This window comes from Talpa occidentalis, unplaced genomic scaffold, assembly GCF_014898055.3.
Source record: "Talpa occidentalis isolate TD23 unplaced genomic scaffold, MPIMG_talOcc4v2.1 talOcc4.3, whole genome shotgun sequence".
Classification (NCBI taxonomy): domain Eukaryota; kingdom Metazoa; phylum Chordata; class Mammalia; order Eulipotyphla; family Talpidae; genus Talpa; species Talpa occidentalis.
The window spans coordinates 94,640,782-94,660,065 of record NW_023603184.1 but is presented as its reverse complement, the minus strand read 5'-3'; the positions used below and the strand labels follow the sequence as shown (position 1 = coordinate 94,660,065).

Below are 19,284 nucleotides of genomic sequence, written 5' to 3'. Positions count from 1 at the left end.
AGGTTTGAAAGTTATATTAGATGAGCTTTTACATGAAAAACCTCTATTCTTAAAGTTGCTGAGATCATTTGTCTAGATGATGTGGGTTCTTTTCTTCTGGTCCACTTTCTCTTTATTAAAATTCCTCATCAGGATACAAAATCATCTATATTGATTAATGCCTCTCTGGAGATGTATGAAGATAAAAATCTAAATGATTTCATCTGACCAACTGGGATGTTCAAATGCATCACTGGTAAATCAGTAGAGATTGAAGCACATAAGTGAGGAAACATAGTGAACTGCTTAAGAGAGTAGGTTTTTAATCAAGGCTGCGTGGTGGGCAATCCCACGTTTGTAAGGCCTGAGCTGCTGGAAGCTCAGAGCATCCCCTTTCTTAGAAACCTCTGACAACACGTTGCTGCCTGAAGAACAATAACCCACTGCTCAGTGTGGTCCTCCTTGATCCGCTTCATAGGCATTGATATTTTCCCACCAGTTTTCCCTTTCAGGCAATCAAACTCGGTCTTGAAGTCTCAGTTACCATGCCTAGAGAATAGGAGATAATATTTGTTCCAATTAAGACTGGAGTTAAATACGTGTTTAGCAAGTGGCAGATGTTTTCATTATATGAGAAAGAAGAGATCAGAGATAAGCTTAGAATTTGTTATTAATCTTCCTTTATGTAATAATACGTTTCCTCCTCCCTTGAAGTTCATAACTCCGAAGAAAGTACAACAAAAGCACTCACGCTGAAGGACATTCTAAATGGGACATTTACTTACAAAACATTTTTTCCTAACTGGATTTCAGGTAAATCAATCATTTCTTTACCTTCTGAGTTTTTTTTTTTTTTTTTTTTAAAGAGGCATGTATTTTTATTTATTTGTTTGTTTGTTTGTTTGTACATGCACTGGGTACAGTCAGAAGCGCGGGAGGGTGAGAGAATTCACCAGAGCCAGAGCGGGGAGCAGAGCAGGCAGAAGGACCGAAGTACACTGCTGAGGGGAGCAGCGGCCAGCAGGAGAGGTCTGGGCGCCATGTGGGACCCTCCTCCCATGGCCGGGGAGCAGCCGGGGATCGAACCGGCGTCGCAAAGGCCGCGGGCAGCTTCGCTACCCAGCGCTCAACCGCTGCGCCACCGGGGAGGACCCCTTCTGCGTTTGTTTTAAATGTAATTTGCTTGGGTTTTTCCTTTTAGTGTCAGTGCATCTCTCTGGTGATAGAGGTCCTATCAGTTGAAATGGGGAAAAAGTGCAATACTTTAGATAAGTCTAGTCACTACCAAGGCACTTTTAGACTGTACTTATGCAATAGTAATGATGTCAAATAGGAGTTTTAGCAAGAAAGTAGGAGCTGAGAATGCACTGTTGGAATAATCTGAATATATGGTATAGTTTTTCTGCATGAGAGACATGCAACTCTTTAGTAGAGATCATGAGAATCTTACCACAAGAGAAATTCCATTGTTAGTCTGGATAATCTGAGAAAGGGACAAATCTCACTTCTAACAGCAAATCCTGTAAGGATCATAAAATTGATATTTATATATAACTTTTAAAAATAAGATATTAAATAATCAAACAAATGATCAATGCAACTATATTTTTATGACATTATAGTTTACTTGTAAAGTGGCACTAAACAACATTGAATATTTTCATTTTTTCTTTAAAAAATAAAAGGTATATTAAAGAGGTTTTACACTAAACCAAACCCAGCCCACATATAAATATATGTGTTTTTTATTGCAAAAGAAATACATCATTTTTTACTAGTTTACCCTCTTTGTAATACCAAAAATAAAAATTCATTCCCAAGCACCCTGATATGAGTGTTTATTTTAAATCTCAGAAAACAATATGTATGGGACAAGATGAAAAGCAGAGAAAGTCTGGAAATAAAAGAGATTCCCCGTTGTTATAAACATTCTCTATTAAAGGAGATGATTTCAAGTTTCGTTTTCTTTCTTGTTTAAAGGACAAGAATATCTTCATCAATCTACAGATAATAATATAGTATTTTATAATATTGAAACAGGAGAATCATATACCATTTTGAGTAATACCACCTTGGTATGTATCCAACATCACCTTCCTCCTCAAAGTCTTTGCCAGCTCTTCATTAACCAAAGCACTGAACCCAAACCCTTAGCTCTTGATATAAATCAAGCCTAACTTCTCAGCCCCATCTCTGCTATTGTTCTTTAATTTCTTTCTTCCACTCACACTGGACTATTGTCCATGCCTCCTCTAAATCACCTAGGATATCTATTCCTCCATGAAAGTAGTAAGGTAGGAGCTAAGAGTTAAGAACATAGTTCTTATAGTCAGACAAATCCTGGCTCTCTCACTTACTAGTTATGAAAACTCTGGTATGTTTCCACACTACAGCAACCTCACTTTGCTTTATTCCTTTCCCTTCCAAAGTATGAAGAATAATACCTCCTTGGAATAATTAAATAGTTAAAATGAAGTAACACTTGAAAGTACTTTGGATAGTGCCTAGCAATAAATAAATACATAATAAATAGTAGCTCTGATATATGGGCACATGTTATTCTGTCCTCCTGAACTCTCAATCCTCTTACATTCGCAACTCTCAAGAACCTACTAATCTTTTTTTTTAGATTTATTTTTATTTATGCAATAGCTGGGGTACAGGGCAGAGGCACGGGAGGGTGAGAGGATTCACCAGAGACAGAGCAGGGAGCAGAACAGGCAGACAGACCAAAAGCACTGGTGACGGGAGCAGAGGGAGAGCCAGGAGAGGTCTGGCATGCCATGTGGGAATCTCCCTGGCGGGCCAGGAATCGAACCTGCACTGCAGAGGCTGCGGACAGCCTCACAGCGCTGTGCTCAACCCGCTGCACTCAACCTGCTATGTCACGGGGGATGCCCACCTACTAATCTTTTAATGTCAAGCTTAGAAGAAAAGTAGCAACTCTTCTCCTCTGTACAAACGCGTTATCCTTTTATTTGGATTCAGTCACTTCTTCCTTAATGCTTTTGCAATGCATATTTATATCTCTTATAGTATTTTTGATTTATAATACAAGTTACTTCTTTATAAGTTACTTAATATTGTAAACATCTTGAAATCACTGTTCATCTTATCACATCCTCGTCCCATAGTGTGTAGTAAATTTCTTTGTACATAGTAGGTAATACACATTTTTAATAATAAATTTGAAAGTACAATGTATGTGCGTAGGATTATATCAATGATATGTTATCTTTTAGAAATCAATTTGCATGGCTCTGCTATTTTTTGTGTATTCTAATCAACTTCTTTATAATTTCAGAAAAGTGTAAATGCTTCAAGTTATGGATTATCACCTGATCGGCAATTTGCTTATCTAGAAAGTGATTATTCAAAGGTATTGACTGCTTAATTTGGGAATGTCTGATTATACTTCCTAGTAGTCCAGAGGTTGGTTTAGAAAAAGTTAGAAGCAAGAGTCTATCTTTATTTCTATTCAGAATGTTAATTTGAATTCTAGCTGAGCACTAAATGCATAACTAAAACAGATATAGTAATTCAGAATTTGGCATTTGGTTATGATCAAGTGGCACAAACTGCTTTCCTCTGGGGGAAAAATTTCATTTGGGTGCACTGATATTGCTAGAAAATTGGAAAATTATACTCATATTTCTAAAACTATCTGACATTATAAGTCATTAGCTAGTTATCACATATTTTAAACTTGTGAAAATGTATTATTATAGAAAATGGAAAAATCAAGATGTAACTTATTTAACTCACTTGCTCAAGCAGGATAGTATAGTGTAGACCAAGGTTTAAATCTGAGACTTTGAAAGCCTGGCACAGGAGTATGTCACCAAACCAGGCCACTTGTTGTTACTTAATTTACCCTTTTGAATGAAATTATTGAAGGAAGTTAATTATCTTACTTTTTCTGCTAATACATCCTCCAGATTTTTTTTTTTTTACTAATGGCAAAACAGTTACCATGCAATTAAGCTTCTAATAATTACTTTTAGGTATAGAGCTTTTGGTCTTGGCTACCACTTTTTTATATCTTATTTGAGATGTTAATTCCCCTTAATGTATAAACTGAAAAGTCAATCTTGCCCCTTTCTGGTTGTTCTGTCAACTGAACATTTTCTACTGACCAGGATCTGGTCACCAGCAATATTCAGAAAGATATGCCTCAAACATCTGTAGATTCTAAGCCAAGAATTTGGAAGCCCTTTTAAGAAACAAGAACCAAAATAATACTTGCATTATTAACCACAACACAAACATACTTGATGAGGAAAAAAAACAGCTGTATTTTTTCAGGAGGAATTACAACCTCTATATCTTCTATTTATGTTTTAAATATCTATTACTTTTCATAAAAGTAGGTTTAAAAAAGCAAATATTTTATAATGCTGATTGAAATTCTTTTTAACCAATTTTGAAGGGTATCATTATAATGAATTACCCAGTGCAGGGTAATCCTTTTGGCCCATGGAAATGATAGTGGTTCTATTTCCATCGAGATAAATAAAGCAAAAAGGGAAAATTCTTCAGATAGAGTGTGTCAAAGCAAGGCTTGTTATATTTATTTTTATATGTCTTTGGATATTCTTTTTATGGAGTGAGGGTTGCATCACTGCTGAGATTAGTTCTGGAACTTGGACAAACAGCACAAAAGATCACAGTGAAACTCTAAAAGAAGACTCATTTGGAATTGAAAATACCTCCTAATGCCTCGTGAAAGTGATCCTTTTATAATTCTGAATCTTGTATTGAATGATGTGTTATTATGTATTATTGATAGAAGCTTTTTAAGAATCTTAATTTGTCTTTACCTGTCTTCTTTCCGACAGCTTTGGAGATACTCTTACACAGCAACTTATCACATTTTTGACCTTAGGAATGGGTAAAATTTCATTTCTATTCTTTAATATTACTTAAATATAATATTCAGTAGGCCCTACGTATTCCTGGGTTCTAAATATACAGACTCTACCAACCACAGATGGAAAATACATATTGTGTGGTAAGGCTTGTGATAGCATCTATACTGAACATGTACATACTTTTTTTTCTTGTCATTATTCCTTTAAAAATGCACTGTAACAGCTATTTATACAACATTTATTTTGTATTAAGTATTAAAAGTAATCTAAAGTTGATTTGAAGTATATGAGAAAGATCTGCATAGATTATATGCAAATACTGCGTTTTTTATAAGGAATTTCAGCATCCGTGGCTTTTGGTATTCATGGGAGTCCTGAAAACAGATTTTAAAATTCAATAAATAAGTTGGGAGGCCAAGAACTGAGTGAGATAATTCCTGACAGAACCAATAATATATAAAGCCCCAAAGGGAAGGAGAGCTTGGAGTGCTTGGGAAACTCAAAGTAGGTCAGTTAAGTTGAAATTGGAGGAGCACATGCTGACTAGTGGGAGGTGGTGTAAGGTTGGGAAGGAGTTAAGGCCAGGAAGCATAGGATAATAACGAGGAAACCATTAAAAAGAGTTTAGAGCCCATTCTGATGACAATAGGGAGTCACTGAAGGGTTTTAAATGGGAAATGACATGATCAGATTTGCACTTTAGAAAAATCACTCTGGCTAAGTATGGACAATGAATTGGTTTCGTTACTCATCTTAATGTGATATCCTCTTTGCTGTTATATAAAAGGAAAAAATAATTACATGCCTTGAAGAGGTATTGAAAAATCTTATGGTCTGTTTCCCCTTTTGTCTAACAAGTATACAAAAAATTTATCTATCCTTTATTTTCAGAAAAGAGTAACTCTGATCTCCTTAAACTGTCAAATTAAGAAATAGGAACTGCTTCATAAAGTAGTATCTAACTCTGTCAGTGTTATTGATAGAGTATTTATTGAATACCTACTAAGTGAAAAGCATAAGTGGGGAGCTACAAATGAACCTTGGGTGTCAAGCCCACCCTTAAGAAATAAATCTTCAGATTAGTGAGATGGAAGAGTTACTTTCAGTACCATTTCATAAATCTTTAATCATTCTCATATTTTTCATCATTTTGAAATTCTTCATGCCCTACCTATGTTAAGGTTCACCAAACAGCATTCCAAAATATGACAATCCTATTATTTTAATTATGTTCTATGTAAGCTTTGACCTAGAATCACCTTAAAAATTCAGCTTTTATGCAATGAATTTAATCAAAATGCTGTTTTGGTTTGTTTTGCTCTGCACACCTATCTTATTTGCCAGGTTGTTTTTTGTCAGGTAAATAGAGCAAAATTTAGGAAATGAGGGATGACAAATATGTTGAGATTCAAGTTAAATCTGATTATGACTAATTCCAAATCTTCTATATGCCTCTGAAGAGTCTATAAAAATCTACCACAGAGAAATAAAGATGCTTTGGTTTTAAGTAAGGAAGGAGATGACAGCCTTCATAAAGCCACCTCCTCCATTTACCTCACACTGTTTAATTATTAGAAAACAGAAACGGCAGCTGTGGTGACTTGCCAGTCATGAAGAGACCTTGTGCTGAGATTTTCATTAAGTCAGTGTTACAACGTCAAAGGTAACATGAACATTGGCTTGAGGCAGAATCGCAAACCAAATGAACAGTGTCTTCTTTTCTAGGTCATTCTCTTCCCTGTTTGTTCAAATTCATTATGTCCTGACCCTTCCAGACCTGGCACTCATCTACTGTGGCATTCAGGACTCCCACAGCAGCACCAACAGTCTCCTTTCTCTAACCAACTCTATATATTCAGTGTCATGTTCCCTCACTGTTCACGAGGCCTCATGTTATATGACCTAATAGGTTAAGTTAAGATAACATGTGCTACAAGGCTTCATAGGTAGCTGAGCTTTTAAAGAATGGGAAAAGTAGAAATATTGGGCACCAGTTCATGTTGGAGAGATTGTTCTAGAGGGGAAAACCAGGGCATCTTTCTTGAGGCTCCTCAAATTATACCTTGGAAGCAGGTCTTGTTTTGCTTCTCCACAAAAGCAATCTTGATGAAACTATTAAATGCAATCTTCAAGAAGAAGGTAGTCAAAACTTAAGCGTGGCATACCATTACTCTTTAACACTTAGAAAATTCTGAACACATTCTTGCCACAGAACTTGAAAAACTCCACAATGCAAGTCAGTCAATTGAGTATTTGCCGGGTGACTCTCAGCATCAAAGTAAGATTTTTGGCCAATAGGATATTTGAATTTCCCCCTGGGTGGAGGACTTCGCGAGCTGAAGGCAGACTGCCCAGTATACGATCTGTTTTTCAGTTTAGCTTGAGATCAGATGTTCCTTTCCTTTTCTGATTGCAAGTCAGATCCCTGGGGAGATTGTCAAATGGCATCTTATTTTCAAAAATTTGAAATGCATATGCATTCCCAGAGATGGGGGTTGTGAATGAGAATGTGGAAGAGTACATATTAAACTTCAGTACAATTATAGAATTTCAGAGCTGGAAGGCACTTCAGCGACCATCTCAGCCTGGTGTGTACAAATGTTACAGTGCTGAGAGTTCAAAGACTTGAGTTTAATTAGGGGTCTGCCAAGAACTATCAACGTGACCTTAAAAAGTTGTGTGCTCTCTCTAACCTCCAGTTTATTTTCTATAAAATGAGGGAATTCTATTAGGAAATTTCTAGACACATTCCCATTCTCATTGTCTATAAGATTTTATTCTATTTACCTCACTACAAAGGTCAGAAAATGGAGACCCAGAAAAAGTTTAGTGACTTATAAGCCATTAGTGTAAACCTAAGACTACCTTGTGTTCAACCTTATGCTCCCACATTCTTTCCATTTGAATTGAAGAAGCAGAGAGGATGACCCTGCATTTTTATTGTTTGTTTATTTTTTCCCTCTGCAGATTTTTTTTGCATTGAATAGTAAAGGTCTTTTTTTTTTTTTCTTTCTTTCTGTCATTCCTTCTAGAGAGTTTGTAAGAAGAAATGAGCTTCCTCGTCCAATTCAGTATTTATGCTGGTCGCCTGTTGGGAGTAAATTAGTAAGTGTTTAAATTATAGAAGTGTTTAATCATTTAAATAAAAGAGGAGCCATTTGATTTTGGCCTTTGTTAAATTTTCCTGCCTACAAGAAAAAAAATAATACATTCATGACTATTTTAGTGGTTAAAAATGGGAAGAGTTTTGATAAATTGAAACCCATCTGAGAATTCCGCAAAATTTCAAGCTCATGGATAGACTTCTTTAAATATCGCAGTCAAAAACTTTATCCTTATCCTCAGCCAGAATGCGTTGTGCCAGAAAGCTCAGGAAAAATATGGTTTTCACAAGTTTCCCAGACTAGCTTCAGACAACATGAAATTTTGTCCAAGCTCTTATTTAAGGACTCTAAATAAAGATTAGATCTGGCTAGCTATTAATATTCAGAGATTTATTTGACTTTCTGTCAATACACATCTTTAGTTATATGAGTAATAAAACAACTAATATGATAATAGACTTCATCCCTTATTTATACAGACTTTAAAAATGATAATGATCTAATGTGAATTGCTTGGATTTTATTACCTATTAAAGTGGTATTTTCATTGTGAGTTTTTGAATCTGGATTACCATTCTTTTTAAAGATACTGGGTTAACACTAACACAAAATAATGAATATCAATATATAACAAAAATAATATCTATTTCTTTGTACTTCTTATGGAATTTCCTGTTATTAACTAACTTGCAACCACTTATAGGCCTATGTCTATCAAAACAATATCTACTTGAAACAAAGGCCAGAAGATCCTCCTTTTCAAATAACACATAATGGTAGAGAAAATAAAATATTTAATGGAATCCCAGACTGGGTTTATGAAGGTAAGCTGTACTATTTTTCCACTGCTTCTGTTTTTAGGTTTTTAATTAAAAAATTAAAACTGTATACATGTAGAATTTAGATGAATGATATTTCTGATGCTGTTACCAGGTTATGAACAGGACGTCCATGTTCTAAAAAACAAAATCTTGTCATCAGCAGACTCGTAGAACTTATTTCTATAACATTATAAAGTGGCAGTAATAATTTATATTCTGAGAGGAATATGATTCTTAGATGCAGTATCAGTATGTTTTCTTGAGAAATAAAACTTTTCTCCAAAACTTAACAGCTGTCTATATTATGTTGGGGCAATATTCTTAGTTTCTGATACCTTTGTGAATTCTGTTTTCTTTCTGTGTCAGGTAGGATCCAGGACTTAAATGATTTTAAAAGGCTTTCTAGCCCTTGTCTTTATTTGAAAATATATTACTGAACTAAGTCTGTTTAAAAAAAATTCCATGAGAAAGTCAACTTTCAATGTTTATGTTACACTATATAATTACAGTTCTCTTTATTTGAGTTATTTTGGGTGGCAATAAATACAAGAAGCTGCCCCCAAAAGAGAATAATTATTCTTAATTATTATTGTTGATATACCTATTTATTTATTTAAAATTGTATTTTTTTATTAATGTCAATTTCTAGCAGTATTCTGGTGTTTGATATGAGACATAAAGATCAACTATTCCTCTAAACCCAGATTATTTATATTTTTAACATTGAAGGTATGACATATGCCATAGCCACATAAAATGATTTTCCAATGAAATTAAATAAATTTATTTTCCAATAAAATTTATTTTCAGTCAATTGCTTTATATAATATATATTTTATATACTTACAATGATGTTAAGAGTAAGGCATAATTGTAGTTAATATGCCAGTGTTTGTTTTCCAGAGGAAATGCTTGCTACAAAATATGCTCTCTGGTGGTCTCCTAATGGAAAATTTTTGGCATATGCAGAATTTAATGATACAGAGATACCAGTTATTGCTTATTCCTATTATGGTGATGAACAATATCCAAGAACAATTAATATTCCATACCCAAAGGTATGTTGGATACTTTTAGCAGATGCTTTCATTTTTATGTTGTCAAAATGAGCAACCAATACCATGAATAGAGGTGGGATCAACAAGTTTTGAGAGCTTCTTAGCCTTGTACATTGTAAGGCAAACATTGTACTGTGCTCTATTATTTATGTGGACATCTGTTGCTTTGGACATCTGGTTATGCTGGATGAAGTAGTCTTTGCAAAATCCATTGCAGAATCTTTGGAAAACATATGGTCTAGATCATGGAGGAAAAACAAGCTTAACTTAATTTTCATTTTTTTCATATTTCATGCTCCAAATTCAGGGTAAAGTTCTGTTTTGCAATTCCCTGTTGCGTTCTCATATAAATGCAAAGTAGATTGGAGAAATTCAAATGTTGAACTTGATGTTCCTGTCAGGTGGAAGGAGGCATGAATTGTGATGTTTTCTGTATATTTAAGGTGGATTAAATATGTGAGTGTACTTTCTTCCTTGAGGGAATTAGACATAATGTGAGCCCAAAATTTTCTGCATTAACAGTCTAGAATTCTTACTGTATATATTTTTTCATTTAATCACATGTCTGAAGACAGGAGGCTTGTATGTGTAGGAAAATGACCAGGTCAAAGAGGAGACATACTGTTTCCTAATTTAATTTAGATAAGAAATCTGAAAGAGGGTGTTCAAAGCATAAATCTTCTGCTGATATTGGGATTGGAAGTGATTTTCACCCCTACTCTTTTTATTTTTCAAGTGAAACAATGTCATGGATGAATTCCCTGTATATAAAGCACCCTTATATCTGTGAAAAAGATGGGCCAGATGTGCAAACACAGGAGTTAGTAGTAAGAAAAATACACATGTCTGCTAGTCTAACATTTATGTTAAAAGGCATTTGAGAAAATACAATGGATAGAAGATAAGTGTTTCATCATCAAGGGTGGTATAGGGAGTCTGAAAGCTGGAAATGTTTGAACATCAAGGGTGTGATACTTGCGACCCAAAATGTAAAAGAACTTGGATCTTTGGGAAGCTGTAAGGGAAGAAAAAGAGATGAAGAAACCCAGGTTGACAATGAGAAGAGTTGAGGCCCAGATTCTCATGTGTCTTTGAATAATGAAGTTGCTGAAATATCTAGCATTGAACAATTCCAAAGAACCTAGGAAGTGCCGACTGAACCTCAGAGTGAAACGGGATGGTGAGAACATGTGCAAGGCCTTAGATTAATCCAAGCAGCATGGAGCCATTTAAGACTCGGTACCAAAACTTGGTGAAATAAATTGTATTGCAATGATAAGATTCTTGCAATATTCACTTTTCCTGTGGTAAATAACTGAGGAACTGTAAGAGTCTTTCTGGATGTGAACTATACTGCCATGTAAATATAGGACTTATAATGGCACAGAAAACACAAAACAAGTGTCTGATGGACACTTTGGAAGTAAAATACTCCTAATCCTTCGGGGTGGAAGTACCAGTGGTGTGACTAGTTAGGAGATTGAGTGCTTATTGATGAAAGATACTTTAGTCCTTTACCCTAGAATTTTTCTAGAATAATCTTTCATTATTTGGTCTTTATAATCTTCCCCGAAAATCAATCGGAGAGAAAAGAGTATATCATCAAAACTGCATTTTCATGCCCCAATGTTTTCCCTATGAATTAAACCTCCTCATTAATTATTTTAACTGTATGTTTTCACTCTGGTTGACTTAATATTTGTAATTGTCCTGCAAGTAAAATTGAAATGAAATTCCTGGTGATGTTAATTAGAATGTTTTCAAAAGTAATACACTTAACATTACTAGTTTATAAATATATGCCTAACTTCCCAATGTGTTTTTAAAATGTTGGAGAAAATTATAATTTTATGAACTTATATAGCTCTATTTTCTTGCCAGGCTGGGGCCAAGAATCCTGTTGTTCGTGTATTTATTATCGATACCACTTACCCTGACCATGTAGGTCCCAGAGAAGTTCCAGTTCCAGCAATGATAGCCTCAAGGTACAGTGATCGCCAATGCTTTACACCTTTTCATCTGAATTTTAATACTGAAATTTCTTAATCAGGGTTTATACTGCTTTTCTAGTGAATTTATGATGTGTATACTAGAAATAAAAATAAAATGCATGCAAAGCTAAATACATAATTAAAGATCCAAGTAAGTGTCTTATATTCATTTTGAAATGTTAGTAGTTGTCACACAGTTGTCAATTTTTCCCTAGGATGCAGCCTTTATTCAATGATCTGGGAGTGTAGATGTATCTCTTTTGGGATTAACTGTAGACAGATAGGAACAGGAAACACTCACTTTCCCCAGCATGGTGACCTATGTAGATCTGGTCTGATTAGCCTGGTCATAACAACCTCTCAGACCCCCTTCAATCCTCTGTGGTCATTCAGGCCATAATAGATAAAAGGTAGGGATCCCCAAGTCCTACCTGGTAAGGCTCCTTACCACTTCCCAGACCCCAGGAGGCAAAGGCTTGGTTCCCCCTGAAGTGTCTCATGAAGGAGAGTCAGTCACAGACAAATGATTGATTGCTACTAGGGAAATGAACCTTATCAGAGACCTCTGCTGGGGCTTGCGAAAATGAATTCAGTTTTGGATAATCCAAAATGTCTTTAACTTTTTGAGTAATCTGTTATTCCCACTCCAATTTGATAAGACAAAAGCTTAATTAGATGAATCTTTTTTCAAAGGTAATTCTCTTCAGGAGGCAAATGGAATGACAGTAAGAGCACTATATAAGGAGTCCAGAGATTTGCTTGCATATTTGTAAAGTATTAACATTATAGTAATAATCACTAGTATTTTTTGAGCATTCACATGAAAGATACTGTTTTTATGAACTTTAACCATGTTCAGAAAATCTTTACACCTGCTTTTAAAGCTGGTAATATTCTTATTCCTACTTTGTATAGAAACAGAGCCTCAGATAGGTTAAGTAACTGACTTAAAATAGTATGACAAAATAGGAGATAAAGCCACAATTTGAGACTGAGATCCTTCTCAGTATTGTGATTTCTTTTATAATTAATCTCCAAAATTCTATGGTTCATTATATTGATATTCTCTATTGACAAGTTCATCCTCAAAAGCAATCATTGCTGCCATTCATTGACACCTACTGTATGCAAGTACTATTTCAGTTACTTCTTCTACATCATGTCTGATTATTACACTAACCATATTTTCCACTCCTTGACTGTGGCCCCTTTAAAACTCAGCTTCCAACACAAATCTGTCTGGAGAAAAAGATGGCCTTTTACCACACTTGGTTTTCTCTCAACTAGTTAAAAAGTTAAAAAAATACTTGTATATAGCCAGTTTAATGCTTTTTCTGCTCTAGATTGACCAGTAGCTTTGACCTTATATCTTAAATTCTTTTCTAAAATGTAAAAATCCAAAATGGGGAGAAAATTCCATGTGAAATCATTCTATTTGATGAATAAAGGTTAGCTGGTATATCAAAACTTTCTCTTCAGAGAAAGGAAAAAATTGCCTTATTGATCTATAAGATAGATATTTCATGATAATAAAATACAACCTTTGAAAACAGAAATTAGGAAATTATTTGGATGTGATATTGGTTTATGGTTGTGACGCTGTTTTGATTTATTTGCAGTGACTATTATTTCAGTTGGCTCACATGGGTTACTGATGAGCGAATATGTTTGCAGTGGCTAAAAAGAATCCAGAATGTTTCAGTCTTATCTATATGTGACTTCAAGGAAAACTGGCAGATATGGGATTGTCCAAAGGTAGGTTTTATAAAAGCCATAGAGATGTGCATTTTTGAAGATGAAAGAGCGGCGAGTTAGCAATGCTCCATTTGTATATCATAAAGCCAAAATTTTGCATTTGACATCTGATTGCTTTGTAAAAAAGAAAAAAATACTCTCTATTCACAGGTCCGTTATTTTTATTAAGTAAATAAGATACCCCTTGTTTTTAACATTGGAATTAAATAGAGAAAAGACTAATAGAAACAAAGTAAAATTGAGACACTCTGGTATCTGGTGACCAGTTAAGATAGATATCCATCCTTTGCCATGCAGATTGGCAGTCACAAAAGCAAACTTTAAAGATGAGGGCCTCCCCTGGTGGTGCAGCAGTTGAGCGCTGGGTTGCGACTGTGCCAGTTCTATCCCTGGCCGCCGGCAAGGGTCCCAACAGACCTCTTCTGCTGCACCTGCTGCTCTCCCCTCAGCAGTGTATTTCATCAGTCTGCCTGTTCTGTTCCCTGCTCTGGCTCTGGTGAATTCTCTCACCCTCCGTGCTTCTGACTGTACCCAGTGCTTGTATAAATAAATAAATAAGTGTTTTAAAAAAAAAGGAATAAAGATGAAAAGCTATGATAAATCTATTAGGGAAATAAATATGTTCTGTCCAAAAAAATCAAAGGAGAAATGAAAATTGGGCAGGGTCTATTTAGTATCAAAATTGAATGATAAAAATTCCACAGGAAATGGATATTGTTAAAACAAAGTGAGATAGCCTCATTTTAAAGTCAAAAGTGGACAACTGAAAATATGTCATGAAGTATCAGATCAGCTTATCCTGTTGAATTAGGAGATTGCTTCACATGATACTTATTTTAGGGAGAAACAAATGAAAACCAGGCACAGATTTATTGTTCCTTTTTAATTGTTTCTATTGCTGAAATCCAAACATAATCTGTTGCATTAATGAGTCAGAAAACTACTTCACCAGTCTAAAAGCTTTAAAATAAGTGCATTCATAAGTACACATATTAGAGACTAAGAAATACAAAATGTTTTTGCATGGGAAATTTGATGGGTTCATTTCATGAGACGTCTAATTATGAAGAAATGTTTCATTAAACCAAATATAGAATAAACCTATTTCATAAAGTAAAGGAAAAGCACAGAACAATCAAAGTAAATCACTAAATTTCAACTAGAAATTAGGACATTATGTTTTGCAAGGAGAAAGTCATATGAATGTGTTTGGAAATATATCAGGACTATAATAGTCAACATAACTCAGGCTAAAAATATGTTTTTAAATCACTACTGTGTCTGTAAGAAGCTTGACTAATTTTGATGGAATCTGCTAGAATCTTATTTTTGTCTTATTTATATTTTCATATACAAAGCAGAAAGATTTTGGCTTTCATGCAGTATCACAGGCAAATAAAAAAAAAAGGATAGAATAAGCTTGATTGTACTAGTTAATTAGAAACCACTAGTCTGATTCGTCAATTTTGGCTGAATATACCCTTAACATTTTTGTTGAGCCTAGGTTTTAGGAATTATAACTTTAATTTTTTTATCTTAAAATTGTAATATTGGTCATTTAAATACAATTTTTAGCTCTTAAAACTAGGCATGTAAAAACTGTGATTGCTTTGGAATTTGAAATTCTAATTTATCAAAATCTGAGACAACTTTAATCCAAACTGACAGAACATATAAGATGCTCATTCAAGGAGACGTGGAATTCCCTGGAATATAAACTTTAGTATTATGGCCAAAAACAGTGCTTAAATTTAGACTACCAGGTTTGAATAACCTTAGGATTCAAAACAACCTCTGCTTCAAAATAATCTGGTAAACACATGGAACATATTTTCAATTTTAAGAACAACAGTGTTGAATTTTTCAGCAACCACGCTCATGTGATTCATCAGTCATGTCTCATGACTGCTATGTGTGTTTGTGAGTGTTTGTGTGTGTGTTTGTATGTATGTGTGCGTGTTAAAAACAAAAAAGTATTTAAGATTAAGGAAAGTGGGAACATTTATTTATGTTGGAAGTCATATCCAGAACAAAGAGGAAAGGAAACTGGCAATTGTTACTTATGATGTTACTATATTGAGTTATATTAAGAAATTTGAACTTTGGGGAATAAACATCTTTAACATTATTTTCCCTCCTCTGAAAAAGGGATTAAAATTAACTTTACTTATATGGCTAAAAACAATGAATATTTTTTGTTTTGTTTTTTACCACTTCTTCAAATCTCAATTTATTCTTTCTGAGGCACTGGCCTATCCCTATAGGAAAAAAATCCAAACTGTATTTTTTAAAATGTGTTATTTCTTTGTTTTTTATGAATGTAGATACTTTAATATTTCTCTTTCTCCTTCACTGACTATTCTTTTCCTTTCCAGCTCTTCTGACTTCTCTAGAAATCTTACTGTTCTCCAAGTTAATGTATTTGCAAGGTAGGCTAATTGCTATAATAACAACAGCCAAAAGACAAACAAAAAACAAACCTCCAGGAATTCAGTGGGTTACTACAGTAGACATTTTTTGCATGTTCATGTAAGCATCCAAGCAATAATGAGTCCAAGCAAGCAAGGAGTGGTGAGGTGTAGGGCATGAGGTGAGGGGTGAGGTGAGGGGCGCTCTCTTCTACTCAGTCACTCAGTAACCGAGGTTGATGGCATCTCAGCTATCATCATTGTTAGTCCAAGAGTATTCAGATCTGAGTATCAATATCCAGTGAGGAGGGTGGATAAAAGAATAAAGGATCATGTATGAGAACTTTTGTTTTTTTGTAGGTTATAGATAGCTATAGCATGAATCATTTCTATTCGTGTCATTGGTTAGTGTTTATCACATGATCACAGCCAACTAGAAGAGGGACTGGGAAATTTAGTTTATACTCCAAGCAAAGAAAGGAAATGGGTCTGCTGCTTATCTCATAACTCTCTTCTTACTCTCTTTTGGTGATTTTTGTGTGTACCAGGAACTTCTATTACCACTTTACCCATCAAATTCATTCTGAGGTTTGAACTTTTGGGCATCTCTGCTCCATCTTCATTATACCACTACTAGATTCAGGCCTTTATCATTCTTTTTTCCAAACCACAATAGTCTTCTAATAGTTCTCTCTGCCTCTTTCTAGCTAACCCACTTCTAATCTATTTTCTGTAGTATAGTCACAATTACATTATCCAAACTGTGACTTTTGAAATACTTAAAGGGTTTATCTAATTTCAGGGGAAATCCAAATTTCCTAGGCTAGGATAAAAGTTTCTCCAAAATCTTGCTGACACTTATATATCTTCTTTAATTTTCTATCTCTTTTCTATAGTCACTGTCCACTCAGGTTTACTGAAACTACCTATAGTTTATTAAGCTTGTCTGGTCTCTATGCTCTTCATTCTGCCTAGAATGTTCTTTCTCTATTTGTCTAGAAAAACTTATTCATTCTATTAGGCTCACTAAAAATTATTTGTTCAATAAACAACTGATTGCATTAAGCTAAAATATATAACAAAATAAAATTCAGTGCAAGTTTTGAGATTTCTACTTCATAACACCTACACTCCAGTGTGAAATGCAGTTTTTTTTTAATACAAAAACTGGGGTATAGGCCAGAGGTGTGGGAAGGTGAGAAGATTCACCAGAGACAGAGTGGGGAGCAGAACAGGCAGACAGACCAAAATATACTGCTGAGGGGAGCAGTGGGCAAGATAGGAGTAATCTGCCGTGTCATATGGGTATCTCCCTGGCTGGCCAGGAATCGAACCTGTGCTGCAGAGGCTGTGGACAGCTTCACAGCGCTGTGCTCAACCCGCTGTGCCACCAGGGAGGCCCATGAAATACATTTTTATCTACATAACACCAAGTGCTTGGATTGTGCCAGGCCCTTCTAGATGTCGTGATAATTTTCACTCATTGCCTCATGAAAGATTTAACCACAATTATTAAAGGGTTGCTCTTTTAAAAGCTCAAACACTTATATCATGTTCATATATGCAATGGCACTTTTGTATAAGATTTTGAATATAGTCATCTAAAAGTCAAATTCGAAGTTAGTTCATTAGCAATACTGTACAACTCAACAACTTAATTGGTTCAAAATATCCCGATTATATGATGTCTAATGTGATTCTTTTGTCTTTTAGACCCAGGAGCACATAGAAGAAAGCACAAATGGATGGGCTGGTGGAGTATGATTTTGCTATCTTTTTCCTTATATTTTAATGAAACTTGACAGGCTTTTACCTATTTAAGGGTTATTAGAAATGTATTCAAACTGGAATTTTGTTTTCATAGAAAAAATATCAAGCTAAAACACACAAAGGTAGTGATCCCTTCAGCTATTTCGGGTCAGACAGTTTCAATATTTATATTTTTAGATTTCTATTGAGAATAAAACATTACTTCTCATGTCCAAACCTTAACTTTTCCAATTGATTCTCTGATATCTGCAATTAATATTACTTCTTACATAATCCAATAGAGATCATTTTTTCAAAGGAGAACACCACCCCCTGATCTGCTAAAAATCATCTTAGTAATTATTAGTAATTTGAGTTCCAGAAAATACATATTGGATATTCTTAGAAATTTAGAGATATTTTTCCACTTACTAGATTTTACATAAACAAATGATTAATTTCATACCTACTTTTTAGATTTTAAGTAAAGTGACATCAAATGGGAAAATGTTATGGTTTATGATGCTAAATCTAGGATTTTTACTAATTTACTAATTACTAAATTTACTAAAATTTTTACTAATTTTACTAATTTACTAATTTTTACTAATTACTAATTAGTAACCTAATTAAACCTAAAAAAATCATGTCATAGGAAAATATCAATTGTATCTTCTATCCACATGAATATTTCAAAATAGGAGAGAGAATAAGTGAATACTGTGTGGATGGTGCCACTCATCACAAAGATATTTCTTTGAAATTCTCTGAAATTTGGACACATGCAAAGAAAAAGAATACTCAGGCCCTGATTTAACAAAACAGTAAAACCCATGATACAAAGACAATATAGAATTACAATTCTAAGATGAGAAGTATTATAAAATACTAAGTTTTGGATAGGGAGGAAGAAGGTAAATTGTAAAGTAAAAAAGTTCAGATGTTAAAATTCTTTTTTAGTAGCTCTAGATTTTTACTTATATTTGCTCTCCTTCAATAAAAGATACTTCTGTTTTATTCACTAACTATAACTATGACTTTATTAATACATACCATAAATATAAATTACATTCTAAAGTAAAAAACTATAAAAGATAGATATGAAATTCAGAAAGTTAAAGGGAAATGTTATTTGAATTTACTTTTTGCCACTGTTCTAACCTAGGAAAAATTAGAAACACTCTGTGAAAGTACAGATTTTCCCAACTTTTGAGTTCTTGATCTGTCAGAATCTCACCTACTAGAAATATAATTCCTAGATAAGCATGTGAAAACTTGAAGAAAAGGGAGAGTTAATCAGTGCATTCACTCTTATAAAGATTTTCATAAAGAATGAGAGGAAGAAAAAAGTTGAAAATTCCCTTTAGCTGTGTTCTCCATGATGATAATATAATTAGTTACTACAAATAGTAACATGAATGTTATGGTTTTATAAATAGTGAAACAATGATACAATCTTCTCAAAGACATGATCTTAGGAATCTATACACATTTACTCTCTTAACTACTACCAACATTTGTATTACCTTAGATATTTTAGAATGCATC

The 19,284-nt window shown here is 34.2% G+C and overlaps 1 protein-coding gene across 4 annotated transcripts in view; it reads left to right on the top strand.

Moving 5' to 3' along the window:
- The window catches only part of FAP (fibroblast activation protein alpha), a 79,969-nt gene that overhangs the window by 14,819 nt on the left and 45,866 nt on the right, over nt 1-19,284 (top strand). For 3 of the 4 annotated variants that reach the window (XM_054699786.1, XM_054699785.1, XM_037523424.2), the window contains 10 exons: nt 694-792; nt 1,960-2,054; nt 3,284-3,358; nt 4,818-4,870; nt 7,883-7,955; nt 8,658-8,778; nt 9,679-9,833; nt 11,715-11,818; nt 13,444-13,579; nt 17,701-17,745. In XM_054699786.1, the coding sequence (XP_054555761.1) occupies nt 694-792; nt 1,960-2,054; nt 3,284-3,358; nt 4,818-4,870; nt 7,883-7,955; nt 8,658-8,778; nt 9,679-9,833; nt 11,715-11,818; nt 13,444-13,579; nt 17,701-17,745 (956 nt within the window). Of the gene's footprint in view, nt 1-693; nt 793-1,959; nt 2,055-3,283; nt 3,359-4,817; nt 4,871-7,882; nt 7,956-8,657; nt 8,779-9,678; nt 9,834-11,714; nt 11,819-13,443; nt 13,580-17,700; nt 17,746-19,284 lie in introns of those variants that run through there. The other variant, XM_054699787.1, reaches the window with a different exon arrangement.